The 21,567-nt window shown below is 37.4% G+C and overlaps 1 protein-coding gene across 2 annotated transcripts in view; it reads right to left on the reverse strand.

Annotated features, from left to right (window-relative positions):
* LOC121427558 overlaps positions 1–21,427 on the reverse strand; it is a 32,946-nt gene extending 11,519 nt beyond the window's left edge. Inside the window, exon 1 of one of the 2 annotated variants that reach the window (XM_041624008.1) lies at positions 20,503–21,427. In XM_041624008.1, coding sequence (XP_041479942.1) covers positions 20,503–20,693 — 191 coding nt within the window. In that variant the 5' untranslated portion in view covers positions 20,694–21,427. Of the gene's footprint in view, positions 1–3,638; positions 4,478–20,502 lie in introns of those variants that run through there. The other variant, XM_041624009.1, reaches the window with a different exon arrangement.
* Positions 21,428–21,567: the final 140 nt, after the last annotated feature.

Below are 21,567 nucleotides of genomic sequence, written 5' to 3' on the forward strand. Positions count from 1 at the left end.
TCAATTACAACAGAAAATTAGTTTCTAAATACTTGAACACTCCGTGATGATGCTGGTAATGCTTGTGAGGTATTTATGACATATTTTCTTTTGCTAATATCATTCCCTTGTGCGCTTCATAACAGACCATCATCATTAATGAATGTTACATGGGGTTGAGAGGACGATCAAGGAGCGAAATTAAATGGAGAGATGATTAGCAGGCTAGGAAGAGATGTCCCGGAGGAGATGGAAAACTGTTTACCAGATTTCAATTCTATTTCAGCCACATCAAGCATTCCATACTCTGAGGGTAGGAGGCGATGCATGCATGGGGCTGGGGGTGGGAAGCAGGACAAGAGCTAAAAAGACATTAAATGCTGCGACTAAATCCACGATGTTTAATATGCAGGGGCTATGGAATCAGGGGGTTTAGGGGGCTGAACCCCCACCCCTTTTTAAAAACGTTTTTTTTTTTTGCTTTGTCAGCCCCCCCCCCCCTCCTTCAGAACTATTCCATGGCTCCTGATAATAACATGTCATGTATACACAAGATGATCAAGAATAAGAGAACGAGAGAGGAGAGAAAAAAGGTATGGGAGGGGGCAGAGAGAGAGAGATGAGAGAGAACAGTTAAGATGAAGAATGATTCAGAAATGCATGTTCATTTAAAAACAATATATCTGACGCGAGAGGGAATAATTATGTGACTATTTCATTTATATTCTAAGTAGCAACAAATTCAGAATGGCAATGTTGAATGGAAAAGATAAAGTGATTCTTTAGATTTATTTATTTCCAATCAACAAAAGTTTCAAAATATAATCAAAGTAACAATACATATTCAATATAATACAGACACAATAAATAAATGTCTATATGGGAGGTTGTATAATAGTCAAGCAACAGAGAGAAAAAGTTACAGAGAGAGGAGATAAGAATAAAATAAGAATTAAAACAGAGTGAAAAATATATGTGGCCTTAGTGATCAAAGAAATAGAAATATAATCAGATGAATATAATTATGACTTTATGACAGATTCAATACAACCAAAGAGGGGTGGAAAGATTTAACACAATTGCCATTTGCTGGCATAACAGAGGAAACAAACCTTACTGGACAATGTTAAACCAAAGGGATTTCCATCAAATGAAGGCTGAAGTAAGATGTTTACTGAAAAATAACAGGCACCAAAAAATCACATCAGGGTATGCCAAATTGAGGTAACCTGAGATTGGCCGCTATGTCTCCAGTGCTTTGGCAAGGCGTCAGCTCCCCCGAAATAGCCACATGATGCAGTCCAGAAACCACGCTTCATGAATTATTCATGAACAGAGACTGCTCACTACAAAACAAGTTAAATTGAGCGTGCAGGGATAAGCCATGCAGCAAGCGTGGAGGACGAGCATCTATTCATTGGAAGCAGAATGCAGATACTCAGAAAGATGAGTACCATTATGAGATTCTAAATGCATCTCAAGTTTTTTTTGTTCATGGGGATTTCAGCTATCGGAAAGTAAAAGTCAACACTTCCAAGCTTGAAAAGGATAGAAAAATGCACAGTGTCATTTTCCATTTAGGGTAGATGCTGTGAACAAGAATGATTAAATGTTGATTAATGATTAAAAAAAATTAACAATACAAAAGAAATGTAAACAGAATTATCAATTGCATAGTAAAATTATGTGAAAATTTAGGCAATTATTAATTCCACTGAACAAACATGAGCACAGATTAGTTGGTAGTTGAGAGATAATTTCTGCGAGATCATACTTGGAAAATCTTTCTGGAAAACAAAGTAAACTGTCACCAACAGGACTCTCTCTAGACAACCAGCAAACACAACTTCATATCGTATAGACCTCTTTATCAACAGGTCATTTCAAATTGGCAACATTTTTTTATACATACCTGAATATCTTGTTCAGAAGCAAAAACTTAGGATTTAGAGGGTCTTTCATGTATTCTCTCTACAGAATCTATACACCTCTAGTTAATCCCAAACACATCACTTTGAGTGACCTTCAAATTTGGTGACCGATGCTAAAGATTTGGACAATTTTCCAAGTACAAACACAATCAGCTGAACATTCAGGGAGATCGAATGTCTTGGATTTCCCAAAGAAGAAAATTGGCGTAAACTAGATAGCAGTATTAAACATCCAGGCATGGAGGAGAACCCTTAAAGGAGTTCATCTACTGTGTCCAACACATGTTCTGGTTGAGATTGGTTTCTTCTGGCCGATGCAAGGTCGAGCAGTATGTTCCACCTTCTGAACTTCTTCTAAAAACTTGGCAGGGAGAACATGGAGAGTTACTGGGAGAAACTCATCATCAGGACGGTTGCTCCTAGCCAGCCTTATCGTGTAAATTTGTGCTTTATTAAGTTAGATGAAACCGTGAAGGGGGTTTTTGCAGGCAACATACCTACGTCATCGAGCCGGCTCAGATTCCTGTTATCAACTTACTTCTTTTATCTCCCATCTCTCTTCTCCTTCCTCTAAAGCCTACCCCCGTTTCAACCCTTTCCCCAAAACTTGATCTCTTTCTTCCTCTTCATACCTTTGTTTCTTAATCCCCCTTTTCCTCTTCCCCTCCACCCTCTTCGATCCCATTCTGCCCCCCCCCCCCCTTTCCACCAATCTTTACCCTATCATTGCTGTTTCCCTCAACTCTCTAAATTTCAAGGATTTAAAATGAATCCAATGTGACTGACCAGCCAAAGATTTAGATTTAAACCTCGTGGATTTAAACGTAAAGCTAAAAGATTTGAATTGACATCTTTTCAGATCTTAAAGTTAATCCTTAAGATTGAAAATAAATTTAAATTCGACTGGTCACTATTCACAGCCAATCTGTAATTATTTCAAATCCTTGAAATTTTGAGTGTAAATATCTTCCAGATGAAAGTCGTGTTTCCATCTTCAAGACTTTCTACCTCTCTTTCTTACTCGCCCTTCCACTCCTAACCTCTATATCTCTTTCCTTTCTCTCCAGTTCTAGCTCTTTCTTCTCTCCTGCTCTCTCCCATCCACCTCTCCATAATTTCACATCTCTACCATTTTCCCTTCTCCAGTGAGCATTGCCCTCCTTGCGGTGAATGATCTTTCAACTTCTTGCACCCCTCTCTCTCTCCCCATCTCATCTTTCTTATCTTTCCTTCCTACTTCGGTTATGTCATGAGAAGAGTTGTATGATGTCATAGATCTTCCCCTCAGGCTTGCTCCCAGGTCCGTGCTTGCCCTCCGAATAACTCTTGAACTTTTACAATCAACTTTAATCATCTATAGTCCTGATTTTATTTAATTTCTCTCATGCCCCTTTATTCACAAACCAGCCGCTTTTTTTTTCATTTTTCTGTCAATGCTTTGAATGTTGTCAGGTATATTCTTCTTTTATCTCTCATTCATCACTCCTAGGTCAGGCAAACCTGCTGCAATGACATCGTCTGATCCAAAAGTGATTTTTCTAAATAAAATGCAAGATGATGGGCCTACCCTTGATCAGCAAAACAAAATGATTTTACAATAATGATTACAGATTTAATCGACAACTTAAACAATTATACCAGAGTATTTCCTACTAAACAGAATGTCTTCAACTTCCTTAAGCTTATTATTACATTCATTTTCCTTTCTCTTCTCTTCTTTTTTCCTACCTTGTCGTTCTCGCATCCGAGGTGCTCTTCCTTCGATCAACGGCGTTCACCACCACCATCTTTTCCTCTGCGGGCTAAATTTTCTATTTACGAAATTGCGTCCTCAAATCAAAATATATTCAACACTCCGTGATATACACAGCTTGTCTCTGCATAACAGCTAGTAGAATAGCCCGGAGCATGGAGCGTTGAAAATGTCACTAGCCTGGGACGTTTGAAAGAGAAGATTTTTTTTACAAGTGGTATGCAGGAGTGTTAAGTGTCTGTCCGCCACCAAACTTCGTTTACGCTTGTTGATAAGGTGATGATATTGCCCTCATTCCATGAAGAGAGAATGCACCGTGACGACTTTTGGGCTTTGGTAGGAAAAATAAACTGCCGACAGACGATGCGAGTGACAGAGAACTGTTGATTGCTTGAGGCACAGAACTAGTGACATTGGGGCATCATATTTCTTTAAGATTTTTGTCCCATAAACACTATGAAGTTATAAGGTTTGGCTCATTTGTCAACAGTATTATACTTGAATCAATTATCCGTAGATATACAGATGATGCCAGCATCACATAAACAAAGCTTTTTCCAAACTTTAAAAGCTATGTAAAATCTTCCTTCTGATTGATTCCTTGCTAATAGATACAAATCCTGAATATATCCACACAAGAGGAAACACATCACATATGCTTCAGTAAAGATTGTTTTCTACCATAGATCGATGGAGAACTCGCCCAATTGTCATCAGGAATAAGAAATAGAGTGTATATTTGCTGAACTGCCTGTCTCTATCTCTGTAACTGATTCTCATGCCGAGCCTGAATATAAATTATGTTACATTTTCTGGCGAAGCTCCTGTTTGGGACTCTTTCAAGTGCCAGTCTCATTCTCCTGAAGCTTGCTATTGAGTCAGAGAGTCAGGGGTATAAATCCAGAAAGGGCAAGAGATAACAGGAGGAGCAATCAACCGCATTCTATGTAACATTTATTCCTTCTTCGATCCACTGTGCTTAATGATAAATCCGAGTCGGGGAGAGACGCTTCGGAAAGCCAGCGCAATCGAGAGATAGACCTCCGCCCGATGATGAGCACTAAGTACACATAAATTATCCCAGTAATGGTCCCAATCAGGTCTAATTGTCTCGTCTTAGGTCTCAGCCTTCAAGTCGAGCCCTCTCTCAGCGGGGTTTGTATCTACGGACCCTGATTAGGGATGACCCCAGACGCACTGGAGTCCAAGACGGAGAGTGAGGGGAGCTGGCTAAGCTTGCTATCTCCACCAGCTACTAATTACATTCAGTCCCAAATACCCCTTTTCCTCTCTGCAACTAACGGCCAATAAACGTAGCGGACGGCGGTCGGGTTCAACCCTCAACGTTGAGGTTGGGGGCAGGTCAGGATAGGTTCAAGTAGCAATCAGTCAATTCAAATCAACGGTTGCTTTGCGGAGTAGGTAATTACCATCTAAATAGAATCATTCAAGCGCTGAAATTTATGTTAAAGTCTTTACCGGTAGTTGAGCACTGCCCACAGATCTCACTATCCTTTCGTTATAAAAGTGAAGCTACTGAATGATATCGATGACATTTTTTTGCCAGGCTATTTATTATATTGGCACTGTTGATATCACGCAGGTAAATTGTAAAATGGCAAAACAGGATCTGGCACCGTTCTTTTATTTCCTATTACTCTTCCTTTTTATCAGTAACGATGGAAATAAAAGCTACATAAACAGATCAGTATGGCAAGGTTATGTCTATCTTTACACAAGCACAGAGGGATGAGACTTTCAAATCACTAAAAACAACCACCACTTCTGCTATTCCAAATCCTCTTTTAAACTCTGTAGGGGAAACCCCTTTCTTTTTCCAAATTCAATGGAGAGTTGCTTCTTATTTCTGTACTACTATGAAGTCAGGGATTTATTTGCACTCCTGAGTTGGGTCTGCGGCTGGCACCTGCAAAATAAGGTAACAATCTGAAGGAAAGCAACATTCATCAATGACAATGATACCGATCGGCCAATTCTCGTCTCGTTCCCCCAAAACCACAGCATGATATATATCGGGGGTATTCTTGAGACCGAATCGATGAGAAGGAGACACGGAGTTGAGGATCTTGTTTCGTCGTGGAACATAAATCAATGTAAACATCCCTTGGGTTGGTTGGTTGGATGCACATGAGGAGGCCCTGGCTCAATTTGATTTGCCTCCCCGTCCAGGGTAGGATAATTCCAAAAGCGTGATTACGCCGAACCCCTCAGACGTCCTCCGAGAGGCCAGTCCACCGAACTTCAGTAGAAACAAACATAGACGCATCAATAGTAATTAGTAATTGAATGCATGGAGCTGAAATGGGGATCTATCTCCCACAAAAGCAGAAAACTTGTATATCCAATTCTCATGACATTCTAATGACATTGAGATTGTGTGTATCGATAAGCTAACAAATTCAGATTCGTTCCATAAAAAAATATACAATATGCATCAAGAACAAGAATAGGCCTCAGTGCTGCTCACAGAGTTCGTGGCTAAAATTTTGAGATGCTGATTTCTGATGAAAAGAGACATAAAATGAAATAGAATCCTATGTCCAGTGTGCTTTCCAAAATGTATTGTAGCAATGACAGATGAGGTGATCTCGAAATTCTTTGAATAGGATTGCTCCTAGCAAATGCAAATCAGCTCCCTTTATGCATAAGCAGACAACTGGTGTCCACTCAGGCTTGGATAAAACCACAAGCGTTCTTTTGCTCTCATACTATTTGAATAAATTACTCCTGCTTCATCCCTTCCAAGCGATGAATATAGAATTAAATATTTGTGAATAATCCAGCGGTTATTTTCCAAAGGACGTGTAGTCTGCATCAACATAAAATGCAGAGGAGATGGTGAAAGGGGAAGGAAAGTCGAAAGCTGGCGGAGACACTGCGCTTTTCCAGTAGCTTTTCACAGCTGATGTGTTACAAGTTTCCGCTTGTAATATGGAATCAAGGTGACATCATTGTCAGTAGATAGTCATTCAAGAGGAGTCTTGCCAAGCTCTGGAGGCAGACAGCTGTGTTAGAATCGTGAAATCAGGCATGGCTTTCACGGAAGCAATTTGCAGCAGCAGAAATCCAAATTGTACAAATTTTGACACGTAAGGCTTCACTGGGAGAGAATTGCACATTTCAAGAAAAAAAAAAGAAATTTTTGTGCAACTTGTGCACTTTAACATCTAGTTGAGGAGGCAGTGTATTCGTAGAATTGATGAATAAACAGATGAAACATAACTCAAACTTCAGAGTAAACCAAGTACTACAAGCTTTGAAACAAATCAATCTGTATTTGCAGGAGATTGACGTGTAACACGCACAAAACACACAAATATCTATAAACATGTCAGTCTCCCAAATTGGAAGTGAAATTGAGGAATTTCCAACCTTACATTTTATCCGAGAGAACTGCCAACTTAGCCAGCCACAAGCGGATTGTGTATTGTCCCACAATTCCAGACCAATCAGAAAATTAATATCTAATCTTCGAGCAGGGCCCGAGGAAAAACGATGAGTGACACATTCTGTTATGACTGTTTCTCTAGAGACTCGTCACAAAAAACAACTTTTGGGAAATTAACTTACATCTAGAAATAGATCACCCAAAATTGCTTGAAATTGTCCGTGTTTTGTTAACATGTTACTATAATCGAGGGACAGCAGTTCTACTTGCAGTGTTTTTGTTTTCCCAGACTGGAAACACATACGCCCACCCACTTGTTTACCCGTTAGCTTGGCAAAATCATGGGAGAAGAAGAAGACTAGTCATGGTTGGCGAGAAATGAATTAACAGGGTTATCTCACTATATCATCAAGTTAAGAGGAAATAGTTTAATCTGAGTCACGGTTATATATCATGTCTGGTACAGTGCTTTATCGATGCTCCTCACCCCATTCAAAGGATTACTCCGAGATTCTTCAAAGCTTGTCTCATCGTCACGGACGCATCGATCACAATCAACCCTCATCCCCGATTAATTGCCGATGATGATCCTGACAGGGTCAATGCAACAGATGGACAAATATGCTTATCGGCCGTGACAACTGCCCCCTCTCTCCTGACGATATTTGGGACCGATCGGTCAGAAAACGGAAATGGGTGTCTAATCAAGTACAAGCGTCAACTGTTCACTATTTTAAGTGAACAAAAAAGGCGTTGGATTTGTGGGTTTTGCCGCTTTCTTGAATGTCATGTCCACTTATCTTTGTCTGCCTTAATTGCAGACAAGGAGAAGACTTTGGGTCAGGGTGTTTGTAATGCCTTGTGGTTGTTTTTACCTTTTTAACGAATTCTTCTCCTACGTGTGCAAATCTGTGACTGGGAAACCTTGGTTTCGATTAGAAGGTGATAGCAATGTCAAAGATTAAAAAAAAGAAGATTGGAACAAAAACACATTCACCAGTAAACAAGATTCATATCGAGGATTAATGTATTCCGCAGAACCATTTCTCTTATTTTGCTCGCTCTCTCTGTATCTCTCTCCTAGCATCTTCCATCTCACAGTGTCATTCTCTCTCAGCACTCTATCCGATCTTTCCTTCTTTATCACATCTCCTTCCTTCCTCCTCTTTTCCATCTTTTATTCTCTTGTAATTCTCCTGTAATATAAACTTTTTTTCTTTTGCTTCCTACTCCCTCTACCTTGCTGCTTCTCCTTTCCCTCTTTATACCCCATTCCTACCCTGCTACATCCCCCTCACCCTCTTCCCCCCTTCATCCTGTTCCTTTGGTTAAAGGGGAAGTTCACCCTGAAGAAAAATTTGTTGCAAAAATAGCAGAAAAAACAGTGAACAATATTGGTGAAGGTTTGAGGAAAGTCTGTTTAAGAGTAAGAAAGGTATTAGAGTTCAAAGTTTTGGATTTGTGACGTCATATACGAGCAGCTGCCCCATGTGTTATGTAATATAAAATGCATTGATTTCAAATTTTGCATGGTTCCTGATGACTTAATTTTGTTTTCTATTCATGATCGGGTGTGAAATGATTTGTCTATTGATTTACAAAAGGTACAGTGAAAACCATTTTCAATTTTCTGAGAAAACGACATTTCATTGATTTTTTACCATTCGCTATGTAGGAATGCTGCTCGCATATGACGTCACAAATCAAATAATTGAAATTCTAATAGCTTTTTAATTATTTGATGAATTTTTCTCAAACCTTCGGCAATAATTTTTATTATTTTTTCTGCTATTTTTACAATGAAGTTTTTGTCAGGGTGAACTTTCCCTTTAATAAGTAGGCCTATATCATAGAGCTAAGCTTTTTTTTCTCTCTCTCTGTTTCATTTTGAAAATACTATATTACATCCCTCACTTTCTTTCTCAATATATTTTCCGACCCTCAACCCCTTCCCTCTCCCCTCCCATCTTTCTCCCCCCTCCCCACATCATTCCTTACCTACTCATTGTGTTCCACATGACTCTATCTGCAAGGCTATTCCTACTTGAACTTGAATAAAAATGTTAAAAATTCTTCTACTTTTCCATTCTCAGGCAAGCAGCTGGGGAGGGAAATGAATTAATGGATTTCCAGTTCTGTTATCCCTCCTCCTGCTCTGCCCTGCACAGGTCCCATTCACACTGAAATCAATGTACATCTCTATGATAAATATTTTTTTAAGAAAGAAATAAGATTTAAAAAAATATGCAATGTATAGGCCTGAGCAATCTTGATACATGTGGCATTAGGGAATGAATAATAAATGGAGTTTTATACAAAAATATCATAAACAACTTATATTATTCATCAGCAGAATGCCCCCCCCCTTCCTTCGTTTCTTTCTGCAACATTTTGTTACAATGACTTCGTATTTTACAGTAATGTGTATGAAGTATGTCCCATTCACAAAACAATAATTGCTTAACTTTTATTTCAGTCTTAACATTTTTGCAGATAATTTTCTCTGATCTGAATGTACAATCACTTTCACCCCCCCCCCCCCCTTGATGGCAAGCAGTGCAAATGAACAAATCAGAAAATCTTGCCCTGCAAATAATGGTCCCCCACGGTAATTCATGTCCTATGTGCAAGTAAGGACCTAGCTATTGTGCATTCATCTTTCATAAACCTCATTATCATATAGCTATGAAGTTCCTTAATTGAGAGAAGTTACTTAGTGGAAAACTCCCTCTACTGGTGAAGATAAGTGAACATTTTCTTATAAATAATTTTACCCTTTTCACACGAAGTTTTCTTATACTTCCTCATGTGATATTAATATCGCTCTATTATCTACAAAACAAACATACTTTAGAACTATTATTATTAATATTCTTTGGTATAATCTTATCTTTCAAAGGAAATACGCACTGGACAATGAAAATGTCACAGAGGAAATGATATATTCAATAATATACTCAAGGTTGTGGGAATCTAATATGAAATATGTCTGGGTATAGAGCGTTTAATTTAAGTATAGACATATTTTATAAACGAGGGAGGAGAAACATAGGGGAGGGGCAGGATATAGGAAAATTGGTAGCTTTTATTTTTGTTCCATGATTATTTCAAATTTGTTTTAAATAACATGTAGACTCCTTGTTTTGATTTTTCAAAATTATTGATGGATCCCACACATCCTTACTGCAGCAAGAGCAACATAAACTACAAGTTCGGTCAAGAAAATAGGTATAAACATGATTATCTCAACATTTTTATTGTAAATTATAAATAATCAAGGAATTCTATCAAGGTTTCATGTTGTATAGTATGCACATTCTCCACTCCCTGGGGAGTATTCCAGGAAAAGGAAATCACTGTGGGGGAAGCAATGCTGAAAAACTACAAGGACCTCATATTTCACGGGGTTCTAATTTGACACCCTGGATGGGGAGCAGTAACGAAGATAACGTCTTGCCAAAAGACAATGGTGCAGAAGATCTGAGATGGGTATTGAACCTCAGACCTTGTGGTTCATTGCCCCTGGTTCTAATTTGACACCCTGGATGGGGAGCAGTAAATGAGAATAACGTCTTGCCAAAAGACAATGGTGCAGAAGATCTGAGATGGGTATTGAACCTCAGACCTTGTGGTTCACAGCTCCTGGACATTCAAAAACATCAACCTCTGATAATGAAAACACAAGCAAAGCAAGATACATGCAGAGATAAAATGAACTTTGGCAAGCCATGATCGAATGGTTTGTTACAGCAAATCATAAAAACTCAAAAATTCCAACCCATTTGTTTTGTTAGAGTGAGTCCTAATCATCACCTATGCTATGCATAGTGAGTGATTAACATTACAAACTTAATCGCTAGAGGGTATTCATTTGTCTCGCAATCTACTATGGTCAACAAGGAAATTCGTGATCACTTTCGCAAAGTGTTCACTGGCTTTCTAGGAAATTCGTGATCACTCTCGCAAAAAGTGTTCACTAGCTTACAAGTTCACGAGCTTTCGAGTGCCGCTGCAACTCTTTATCTCTTTTTCAATCCACAATAATGAATCTATTTAGTATTACAAACTTAGTACCAAAAGACTTAAGATCTTCAGCACAGATTCAGACAGAGATAATTGATAAATTAATCGCCATTGGCATCTCTAATCATCAGCCCACACCAAGCCATGGAAATAAATTTACCCACAAAATACCTACCATAAATCACTACTAAAGACAGTTACCTAGGGGGTGATCAGAGAGAGAATTTCAGCTATAAAAGTCACTTTTGCTTTACTTTAGAGTACATCTTCAGTTTCTGTAATGGAATTTGTTTACAACTTATTTTAGGCAATGCTTTTATACCCTTTTTAGACAGGCTAAAATTTCCTTAACCCCGTACTATTGGTGGGGCTAAATGGCAATTTAGCCCCACCTATAGTACGGGGTTAAGCTTAGCCCACTTTCGTTTTACACAGCGTTTTTGCAAAGTGGGCTAACCCCACCTATAGTACGGGATTATTTGGCCCTGCAAAAAAGCAGGGTTATCCCACCAATTGCGGTGCTAAGAGCAATAGTACGGGGTTAAGATCGCATGTGTAAAACGAAAGTGGGCTAAGCTTAACCCCGTACTATTTGGCCCCACCTATAGTACGGGGTTAAGGAAATTGTAGCGTGTGTAAAAAGTGTACGAGTGAAGCACTTGTACTACGAATGATCGACAAAAACCACTAGTCCGGGGTTAGCGAGTTTCGTGTGTAAAAAGCAAGCATTCCTTATCCGGGGTTAGCAATAACAATTTGGCATGTGTGAAAAGGAAAAAAAAATAGTACGGGGTTAAGGATAGTACGGGGTTAGCGATAGTCCGGGGTTAAGAAAATCCTGTGTAAAAAGGGCATTAGATATAAAAGTGGTGGCATTTTTTATGCCATCCCTATGTCATTCTCATAAATCTGAAATCTCAAGTTGGTATCACTTCATAGATAAAATACATTTCAAAATGAATAAGCCTAAGATTAGGAGACTTATATTTTGGCCCAAAAAATAGAATGGAATTTAAGAGGATATATCCATTGCATTCCAGCTAGTGACAGGTTTCACTGATTAGATAATCAAAATTTCCATCAATTTTCAAATAAAAAATAACAAAATGACCAATGAATAAGTGAGAAGCACTGATAATTATTGCACTAGGCAGCCCAGGGCATCTTGAAAAATGCACTCATTCCCTTCTATCTCACCTCATGTGGTGATTAAACAGACCAACATTAAACACCCTGTCACAAAAAAAGGGAAAAGGCTTCCAAAATTAAAATGACCTTTTAGTAAAATATAGACAATCATACTTCATATTCATGTAATGCGTACTAAAAAAAAGACACTAAGAATTTGTAGACTTTGCAAAGAACATTCTATTTCTAGCCTACCCATACATACTTGAGAAAATTTTGCTCGTTATACTACATGATTCTATTTCTTATACAGTAAAATAATCAGGTGAGAATGAACCCAAAATGTTGCCTGACGTCACCTTCTTCAGGGGATTTCCCCTTTTTCTGAAGCCGAGGAAATTAAACAACGACAGAAGAAAAATAACATGGAAAGTACTGCAAGATGTCCTGTATTCAGAATTTAGGAGGACTTTTGGCAGAACGTTCACTACCCGACACATTTCTACTTTAAAGAAATAACCTCACTATCGCTACTTCTTTCAGTTGATGGTGTGAAAAGAATTTTATTAGGTTAACAGTTATAATGATGAACTACAAATATGCAAGGTATAAAGCTAATATGCATTCACATGCATATGCATGAAAGTGGTCAGGACTCTGGGGCTGATTGCACGAAAGGGTCTTTGCATGGACCGTCTTTCGTGTCGCCCATCTTTTATGATACGCCATGTGAAACGCATTTTAAATAAATCATCTGCAAACATATTTCATTCGTCCATTAAAATAAACAAAATATTTGTTTATAAAATGATGTGATATATCATGAAATTGTATAAAATTTGATTTAAAAGTAAGCTAACGAATCCTTATTCTTTATCATAAATTTCAGAAACACCCCGCTTATAGCGTATCATAAAAGATGGGCGACACGAAAGACGGTCCTTGGAAAGACCATTTCGTGCAATCGGCCCCAGGATAATACATTAATGACAGATCAATACTTTGACAATGTTAGTTAGACATATAGGCCCTACATATAGGCCCTACCAAGAAATACTAAAAAGAAGGAAAATTCAATTAAAAAACATTGTCTTCAAATAAGGGCAATGTACATGACTCCCCATATAGAACATTTGTTTGAGCCAAATGATCATGATGATTAAATCACAAATTTCAAAGATAAAGTTAGCACATTTTTCTACCTCAAAACCCAATGACATCATCAATGTTGTCACCTGCAGAGAGAGTAAGACAGATATAGCCACTAGAGGACAGTATTTAGCTTCACAGGGACACCCTATAATTCTGATGATAGCTCCACGTTCGATCATTCATTCATACAGCATGTAATCAGTCATGATTTATGCACCATGATTGAATATACATATTGTGCCAAGGGGCATCTATTCTGCCCCTTCTTCCCTTTACCCCTCTCTCTCCCTCGCTCCCTCTTGCCCTATTTTTACCTTGTCACATTGAAATATCTATGTCCAATCCTCCTCTATATATCTCTCTCTCCTCTCTCTATTTCTCTTTCTCTTCCCCTTCTATAACTTCCTTCTCCTTCTGTCATCCTACCCCTCCTCCTCCTTCTTCTTCTCCTTCTCTCTCCCTCACTCTCTCCTTCGCTCATCTCTCTCCTTCTTCATATGACTTTTTAAAATTAAAATATCCACTTTCTAATCTTTCCCCTACCTTCTCCCCCTCTCTCTTTCTCTCTCATACACTCTCTCCTTATTAACCTCCTTTTATTTCTCCTTCCCCTCCCCTCTTCCTCCTCCTTCTCTCCTCACAGTTTTCTTCTTCATCTCCTTCTCCTCCATACATCTTTCCATTTCTAAGACAATAACAATTCTCCATCTCATACTGCTCAAGAAAGGCTCTCCATTTTGTTTCAGTCCATTAACAATCCAAGATTGAAACCTTAATCAGAAAGACAAAACAGTTTGATTATGGTCCTTGCAATTACTGATTAATCTACACAAGTTTAATAGGACCCGAATGTCTCGTTCCCTCATTCATTAATTAGTGTTCAATCTGTATTTGAGGGCAGTGTACTCCTTAAATTCTGCTGATGAGGAACGCAGCCAACCCAAGATATTTAATTCATAATGTCTGTAGTACACAGGGACTTTCACACTAGAGATAAGTTGTAGTTTAGGGGGGTTAAAAGGTTGTCTCTCATTTCATAAACTGGGAAACCGAAAAATATCAAAGAATAAAATCTGAGTAGTTTTAGATTTTCTGACATCCTTGGCCGATGTCTTTTACCTCAAAAAGTTTCAGACAATTAAACTATTTTATTATGTGATAATTGAAAATGAAAATACCTTGAAAATATTGTTTTCTCTTCCACAGTGGCATTTATTTGCTGTCTTGTATGGCATACACAGCAAATCAGTCACTTTGTGTTCAAAATGTAAAAGAAAATGCGCATCCAATACCCGTCACCTTGTGAAATTTTTTCAAAGTTTGCACCATTAAATCTTCCTTTTCACAAACTAACAGAGAAGCTTGACCACGATTTTTAGACATGAGTATTCATCGAGAATATTTTGGCAAATATAATCAGAAAATTCAGAATCAAATATAATGGTTCTTGAAAATTTATAGAAACTAAAAAAAAATATATAAGACATTCATACAAAGGGCAAGCTTTTAGTGTTATCAGTACCAGCAAAACATGCAGATTCATAAGAATTTTTAAAATGAATTTGCAAAAAAAACCTCATCCTAATCCATGTTTTTAGATATTACTCACTCCTTTATGCCTACAATAACAATCATGACCGCAATTAAGAAATCCAAATATAAAAGACCTTCACGGTGATGACTTTGGGTCGATTATAAGCATCAACCGTGACAACTCATTAAAATTTGATCTAAATCAATACAATACTATTTGATAATATGAGTATTTCTTGCTACTGTAAATCATGAATGGTTTATTCATGGCATGCGACAAAGGATACAATCGGATGTTGCCAAAAAATGAGGGTAAAAATAAATGTGATTTCTTTGGTTGAAACCACAACCTTAAAGAGAAATGCCAGTAGTTGCAATAAACACTGATTTCATGAGAAAGTCTGTAAAACCAGGCTTAATTGTCAGTATATCATCGAGGATCTAGATCTGGTACAGTTACATAAACTGAACTTTGTGAAATCTTGAAATCTACGCCGAAAAATATTCACACTGAAGATCACCAACACAGATAGGCACACGTGGGACAGTGTATTATTATTGCTGGAGTAAAGACCCGACGGAAGTGACCAAATCCGCGCTTATTTTGCTTATTTCTCAGCTATTACACAAATTCTTCCAGAATCCTTTGGCACATATTTTTTATTCATACAAACAGACACTTGGGTGGTCATTATATCAGATTCTGTAAAAAGTCATTTTGAGATCGTTACCAATACTGGAATTTATCTTTAAAATAAATTTAGTTCTAGAAATAAATCAACTATAAAATTAGATCCATTTATCTTAATGAACATACAATGTAATTTATACTTCAGGCAATGAAATACTGTTTTTATTAAAGTGATTGGTTAACATTGGTTTGACTTTGAAAAGATCTGAGCTAGAAGGTCACACTTGTCACCTGTATCTGTGATATGTTACAAAAATGAAGCCCAGAAAAAAATTGTGTTCGAAAATAATTATTTAGTGCTTCAAAAATTGAAATATAAAGTGACCGGAAACACCATCTTAATTTCATCCCATACACTTATGTGTACTATGTAGGTGTCTATAAGACGCCTATTTACAAAATCGGGGTTTGCCTTGTAGTTTTAGCTTATCATTCTCAATATTGGTTGTTTTCAGGGTTTATTAGTTCTAATACATGCACTTGTGCACATGTTTCATCTTGGTTTGAGAATTTTTTAAATCAGCTGCTCACAAAGTTAAACAATACCTTTAATCTGCATGAAACACACACATTGGTGTTGAAACAAGCTCACAATGAGCAAAGGCATTGAGAAACTTCTTTGAAATATGAAAATGATTAAGACGTTTCAAATCCTTTGATCAAGAAATGAGAACAGTATGAAAATAGGAGGGGATTATTCCATAAATATATTGAACCCCAAAAATGTAATTGAAACTAACCCAATAGCAAAATGCCAATCAAGGTTAGCCCCAAATAATGCAATTTAAAGCTTTTAAACAATAATTTCAACTAAATCACAATATTTGTATATCAAATTCAGTATCAATCATACTTATTACTGATTCAGGAAATTGCAGTCATCTTTAATGAACACATTCATACTAATTACATTAGAAAAATGTCTTCATTTTCACAAAATCTTTGTAAAGAAATATAGAAGAAGTATTGTATGATATATCATCATCTGTCCACTTATTTGCATATACTACCCGTGGACATATACCAACATTTCCAAAAACTTCATACCATAACTTGAACAAATGGACAAATGGGTTTAGATTTACAGACTAATGGTAAGTGGGAGTGTACATCCCTTCTCTCTCCACAAATCAATCATAAACCAACCAAATCCTGCAAAATTTCTTCTGTTTATCAAGGATCTTGGGAGTTGTTTCCAATTCAACTAAAAATGGGGAAAATCAAAACACTTGCAAGAAAATTTGATCCTGCACATGTCTATTTTTAGCATCGATTACATCACTATTAAAAGAAGCATCATGTTTTGAGTATATAGGCCTAACTAATAGTCTAAATTTCTTATTCTAATGTTGTGAGATACAGTATCATTGTGTATCCTGGACAATATTTCCTTTTCCCTGGACTATTTTCCTTTTGGAAGGAGTTCACTTGATCAACAAACTTTCACAGTGACTTCTACAACACAGAATATTCAGGTGGGGTAATTTCATCTAAATAACTTCTCAAAAACAATTAGAAGAAAATATTGGATAGAATTATCAAAGAAGTATTAATCAAATTGAGTTGTAAAAAAGGGTGGTCCACTTTGATAGGCCAATGGCCTTTCTGACTCCATAAATCTGTTACATTTTCTTTTCAATACTGAACAATTCTAATTTTTTTCTTATTGTTAAGCTTTTTGGGGGGATAAGTATCATTTTATTGTATATTTGAACGAAGTTAAAATGAATTCAATTGAATTTGAAGCACCATTGAAAATACATTGTTGAACCAAATGCAAATATTATAAAAAGAGTTTGACATTGACTGATTCCATAGTTTTAGAGATCATTATGAGTGATGTGAGAGAGGTGCTTCAACCTTTTCAACCAGGGTCTTGAGGGGTGACTCAGTGTGTTGATGGTTTCTGACAATTACAATAACTGACACTGTCTAATGAGAACACAACTATCTCTTGATCTCTCTCTCTCCCTTTCTGTTTCTCTTCATCTCTCTATTTCTCTCTCTCTTTCCATCCCTACCCCTTTCTCCCTCTCAGTTTCTCTTTATATCTCTGTCACCCTCACATTCCTTTTCTCTGAAACCCCTTTCATATACTGTGCTTTTCCCCGGCAAACTTCACCGCACCCCCAGGGGGGCCACTTACATTGACGAGTGGATACCATGCACGACCAAAAAAGCATGTAAAAAGGATGTCTTTTTCACAATAGGGGACGTTACGTACGTAACGTGATAAGGGTGTCAAAAACACAAAAATAATGAAAAAAGGGTATATATTTCGCTAGGAAAATTATGTGTTTAGGGTCGAATTTGCGGGGATGATAAAACAAATTTAAAATGTTTGATAAAGGATGTCCTATTTGCCCCAACACTACGTGTTTCTACGAGGTGTAGAAGGTGGGGTCGTACTAAACCAAATAACGTAAAGCCGATGACCGAAGGACAAGTAACAATAAAACATTCCTGTACTTGTTTAGGGGTTCTTTTCAGGGAATATTTGCCAAGAGTATCATTTTGTTCCAATACTTGTTAAGGGTAGAGTTTCACATGTCAATACTTGTTAAGGGGTGCATTTTCAGAATATGGAAATTACGTGTTTAGGGTGCTTTTCGAGACCCCATGGTCGCGCATGGTATCCACTCGTAAATGGAAGTGCCCCCCCCCCCCCCGGGCCGGCACCACATCGAGAGGCGAAGAACTTCCCCAGCAAAGTTCAATTTGCTTTTTCACTAAATCAGGAAAAAGGTATCAAAATTTTAAGAATATATATTTATTCATTGAACTTTGCCTTTCTTTCATTCCCTCCCCATCATAACCATTAATTCCTTTTCCACGAAGCGATTTTTTCTTCTGCTTCTTCTTCAACTTCTTTAACAGTTAACCCAACCCCTCACTTCCCTGAGATTTACAGGACTGCTACATGTTTCCTTGTATCATATTATCAAAATAACATTCAAAAGTATATGAAAAGATACCGGGAAGAGGTAAGATAATCTCCAAAAGAGCTTTCATAAGGCCCATAGCCAAAATATGTTCACACAATAAACTTTGGCTTTACAGTACAATAGTGCTAATGCTTATTCATATATACAAATCGATTTTGAAACAAAACGTTGGAAAATAAAATCTACCAAGGCTCTAGCTTGGCCAGGAATAGGTTGCGAGGTGAAGAAAGATATATTACAACACAGCATTAATGCTTGAATAAATACACAAAATGAATATGTACACTGTACACATAAATGCAAGGATAAGACATGGCAACAATGTGATCACATTAAACACTATTCACACCAGTGTGTTGGCTCAGTAGAGTCTGTCTCACAACCGGGAGGGTGGGGTTCAAACCCCGGCCGCGTCAGACCAACAGATGTTAAAAGATGGGGGTTGCTGCTACCCTGTTTGGCATTCAACCATTAAAGAGATAGAGCCTCGTCGATCTAGCGCTGCACAACGGCTGCCGGGCCCACAATCAACTGGGCAAAGCATATTTTTTTAGTATTTCAGTTCATGTATATGTCTATTTCAAACAATAAAATGGATTTTCATCATGGATTCTCATTATTCATGTTCATCATTATCACAGGCTGCGGAATGGGAGGGGTGGGCTGGGCCTGGGGCACACTTTTTTCAATCAACATGTACAAAAATGTAAAATAACCAGTATGATTGTGATTTTCTGTATATGGATACACTCTAAATTCCAAGGATCTAAAATAAATCCAGATCGGTTGGGAATGGTGACCAGTCAAATTTTTGGATTTATTTTTAATCTTTAGGATTAACTTTTTAACTCTCAAATGATTTAAATTCAATTCTTTTCGCTTCATCTTTAAATCCTAATGATTTGAATCTTAATCTAATATTCGGCTGGTCACTATTCACAGCCGATCTGGATTTATTTTAAATCCTTGGAATGTAGAGTGTATAGCCCCTACTTTCAAAACTGTCCCACAGCCCCTACTTGTCACCACAACAATGAAAGTACTGGTGTATATATTTTTTTATATGTACCATTCAAAGATACCATTGTGTAATGGTTATACTGTTATCATAATAAATGTAAACATCTTGATCTCAAGGTGCGAATGAGGAAGTTAAAAGCTTGGCTTTGAAGAACTATATACCTAACACCAAGGCGTGGATACACGATTTGTCATATACCTTCTTCTTCTTCTTATATTGGTTTGAGTGGCAATTAGTCATATTTGACTATTGTCGCCATTTACTCTATCAATAAAAAATCCCACTTCTCACATAATGGTAATATTACCAATAATAATGTATACATATGTGAAATATTTTTCATGTGCATCCTTCTAATATGAAAAGGGACAATTATGGTATAGTTTGCCGTAACTCTAGTTAAAATGGCATAAACAAATCTTCACCAAAAACAAACCGCTAGCTTCAGAAAAATGTTGATTTGAATCAATAGAGGTAAATCAAACAAACACAACACTGATAATTTCATCAAAATCAGATGTAAAATAAGAAAGTTATGACATTTTAAAGTTTCACTTATTTTTCACAAAAGAGTTACATGTGTATACACAACTCAGTGATATGCAAAGGAGAGAATCGATGATGTCCATCACTCACTATTACTTTTATTGATTGAATTTAACAATATTTCACATTTTACCACTGTGACAATAAGGACCAACTTGACTGAACCATGAAATGTTAAAATATAAATCCAGCTATTAAAATCATTCTTGTCATCATTATTACTTTAAAAAATAATACATGTATAGAAACATGCAGCTCATGCAGGATGTAAAAGCAGGAAAATACATTTATTTGTAAGTCATGATACATTGAATATTCACAAAACTATTCTTTCTTAGATAACATTAGTTCAAGGACTCAAATGGAATAGATACAAGTGAAGAAGTTTTACCTTTGAATAAGTTCAGTCATACTCGTAGACATTGATGAAAACATGCTCTGTCCACATGTGCATAGACACCGGCACTTCTGCAGGTCGATGTCCGAGGCAACTCGCTTAAGGCGATACGCCGACACCGAACGCGATCCTCTCGCCGACAGAATACGATCACGATCCATCGTTAGCCGTTGGTTGGACTCCATAATTGCTGTGGTTTTATTCAAAAAGAGTCCTATTCCTCATACACAGGGATTATCCAAAATGTTAATACTGCGAAGGTGTGGAACACGATCATTCAACGATTAAAGCGTATCCGTTATAATCAGCTACTCCACACTGAGGTTACTTAATCCATGGCAGTGTCATAACGCATACTTCAGCTTGATTCTTCAGAGTAAGTTCACCGTGCGGGACGGCATCCTACTGATTGTCTTGCCGCTTATCAAATATCACCAAGAAAGAGTTACATATTTCCATTTGAGTAAACAACGTGCGGTATTCATCAATATAGTGTTCCTCGTCCACATGACTTCACATGATAGATGGTGCGAACCTGTTGGAATTGATATAATCCTGTTTGAAACGTTTGCTCTCTGGCAAAATCTGCAACCGACAGACAGCCAGAGATGGAGAGCGAACTTGGAGGGGTAATATTCAGATCTCTGATGAAGCAGAGAGCAGAGGATGCCTCATCGATCAAATGACATGCAAGAAATATCATCATCATCTTAACTCAAGCCGCAGGAGAAACAAACACACTCTATTTAGAAAATGCACTTTACACCTCAAGGTGAGAGCAAGAAGGGTACTCGAGTCCATTGACACAGAGCAAGAAAGTAGCACGAAGCGACAAACAAATGTGTGAATCAAGATTTGTAGGCTCTATTTCATTGAAGCTGTACACAGAACAGTGTGGCCAATTATTATGGCCAATGGCTTTGATATCTGGTTAAGACTTACGTCCTTATGCGTGCTGCTAAGGGAGTGATGAAATGTCGTGTTAAAGGCATTCTTGCACCAACAGAACAAATTTTAGGTGAATTCAATAGCTAGAAACTGCCACTGAGGAAATTGAAG

Source organism: Lytechinus variegatus, chromosome 14, assembly GCF_018143015.1.
Source record: "Lytechinus variegatus isolate NC3 chromosome 14, Lvar_3.0, whole genome shotgun sequence".
Lineage (NCBI taxonomy): Eukaryota > Metazoa > Echinodermata > Echinoidea > Temnopleuroida > Toxopneustidae > Lytechinus > Lytechinus variegatus.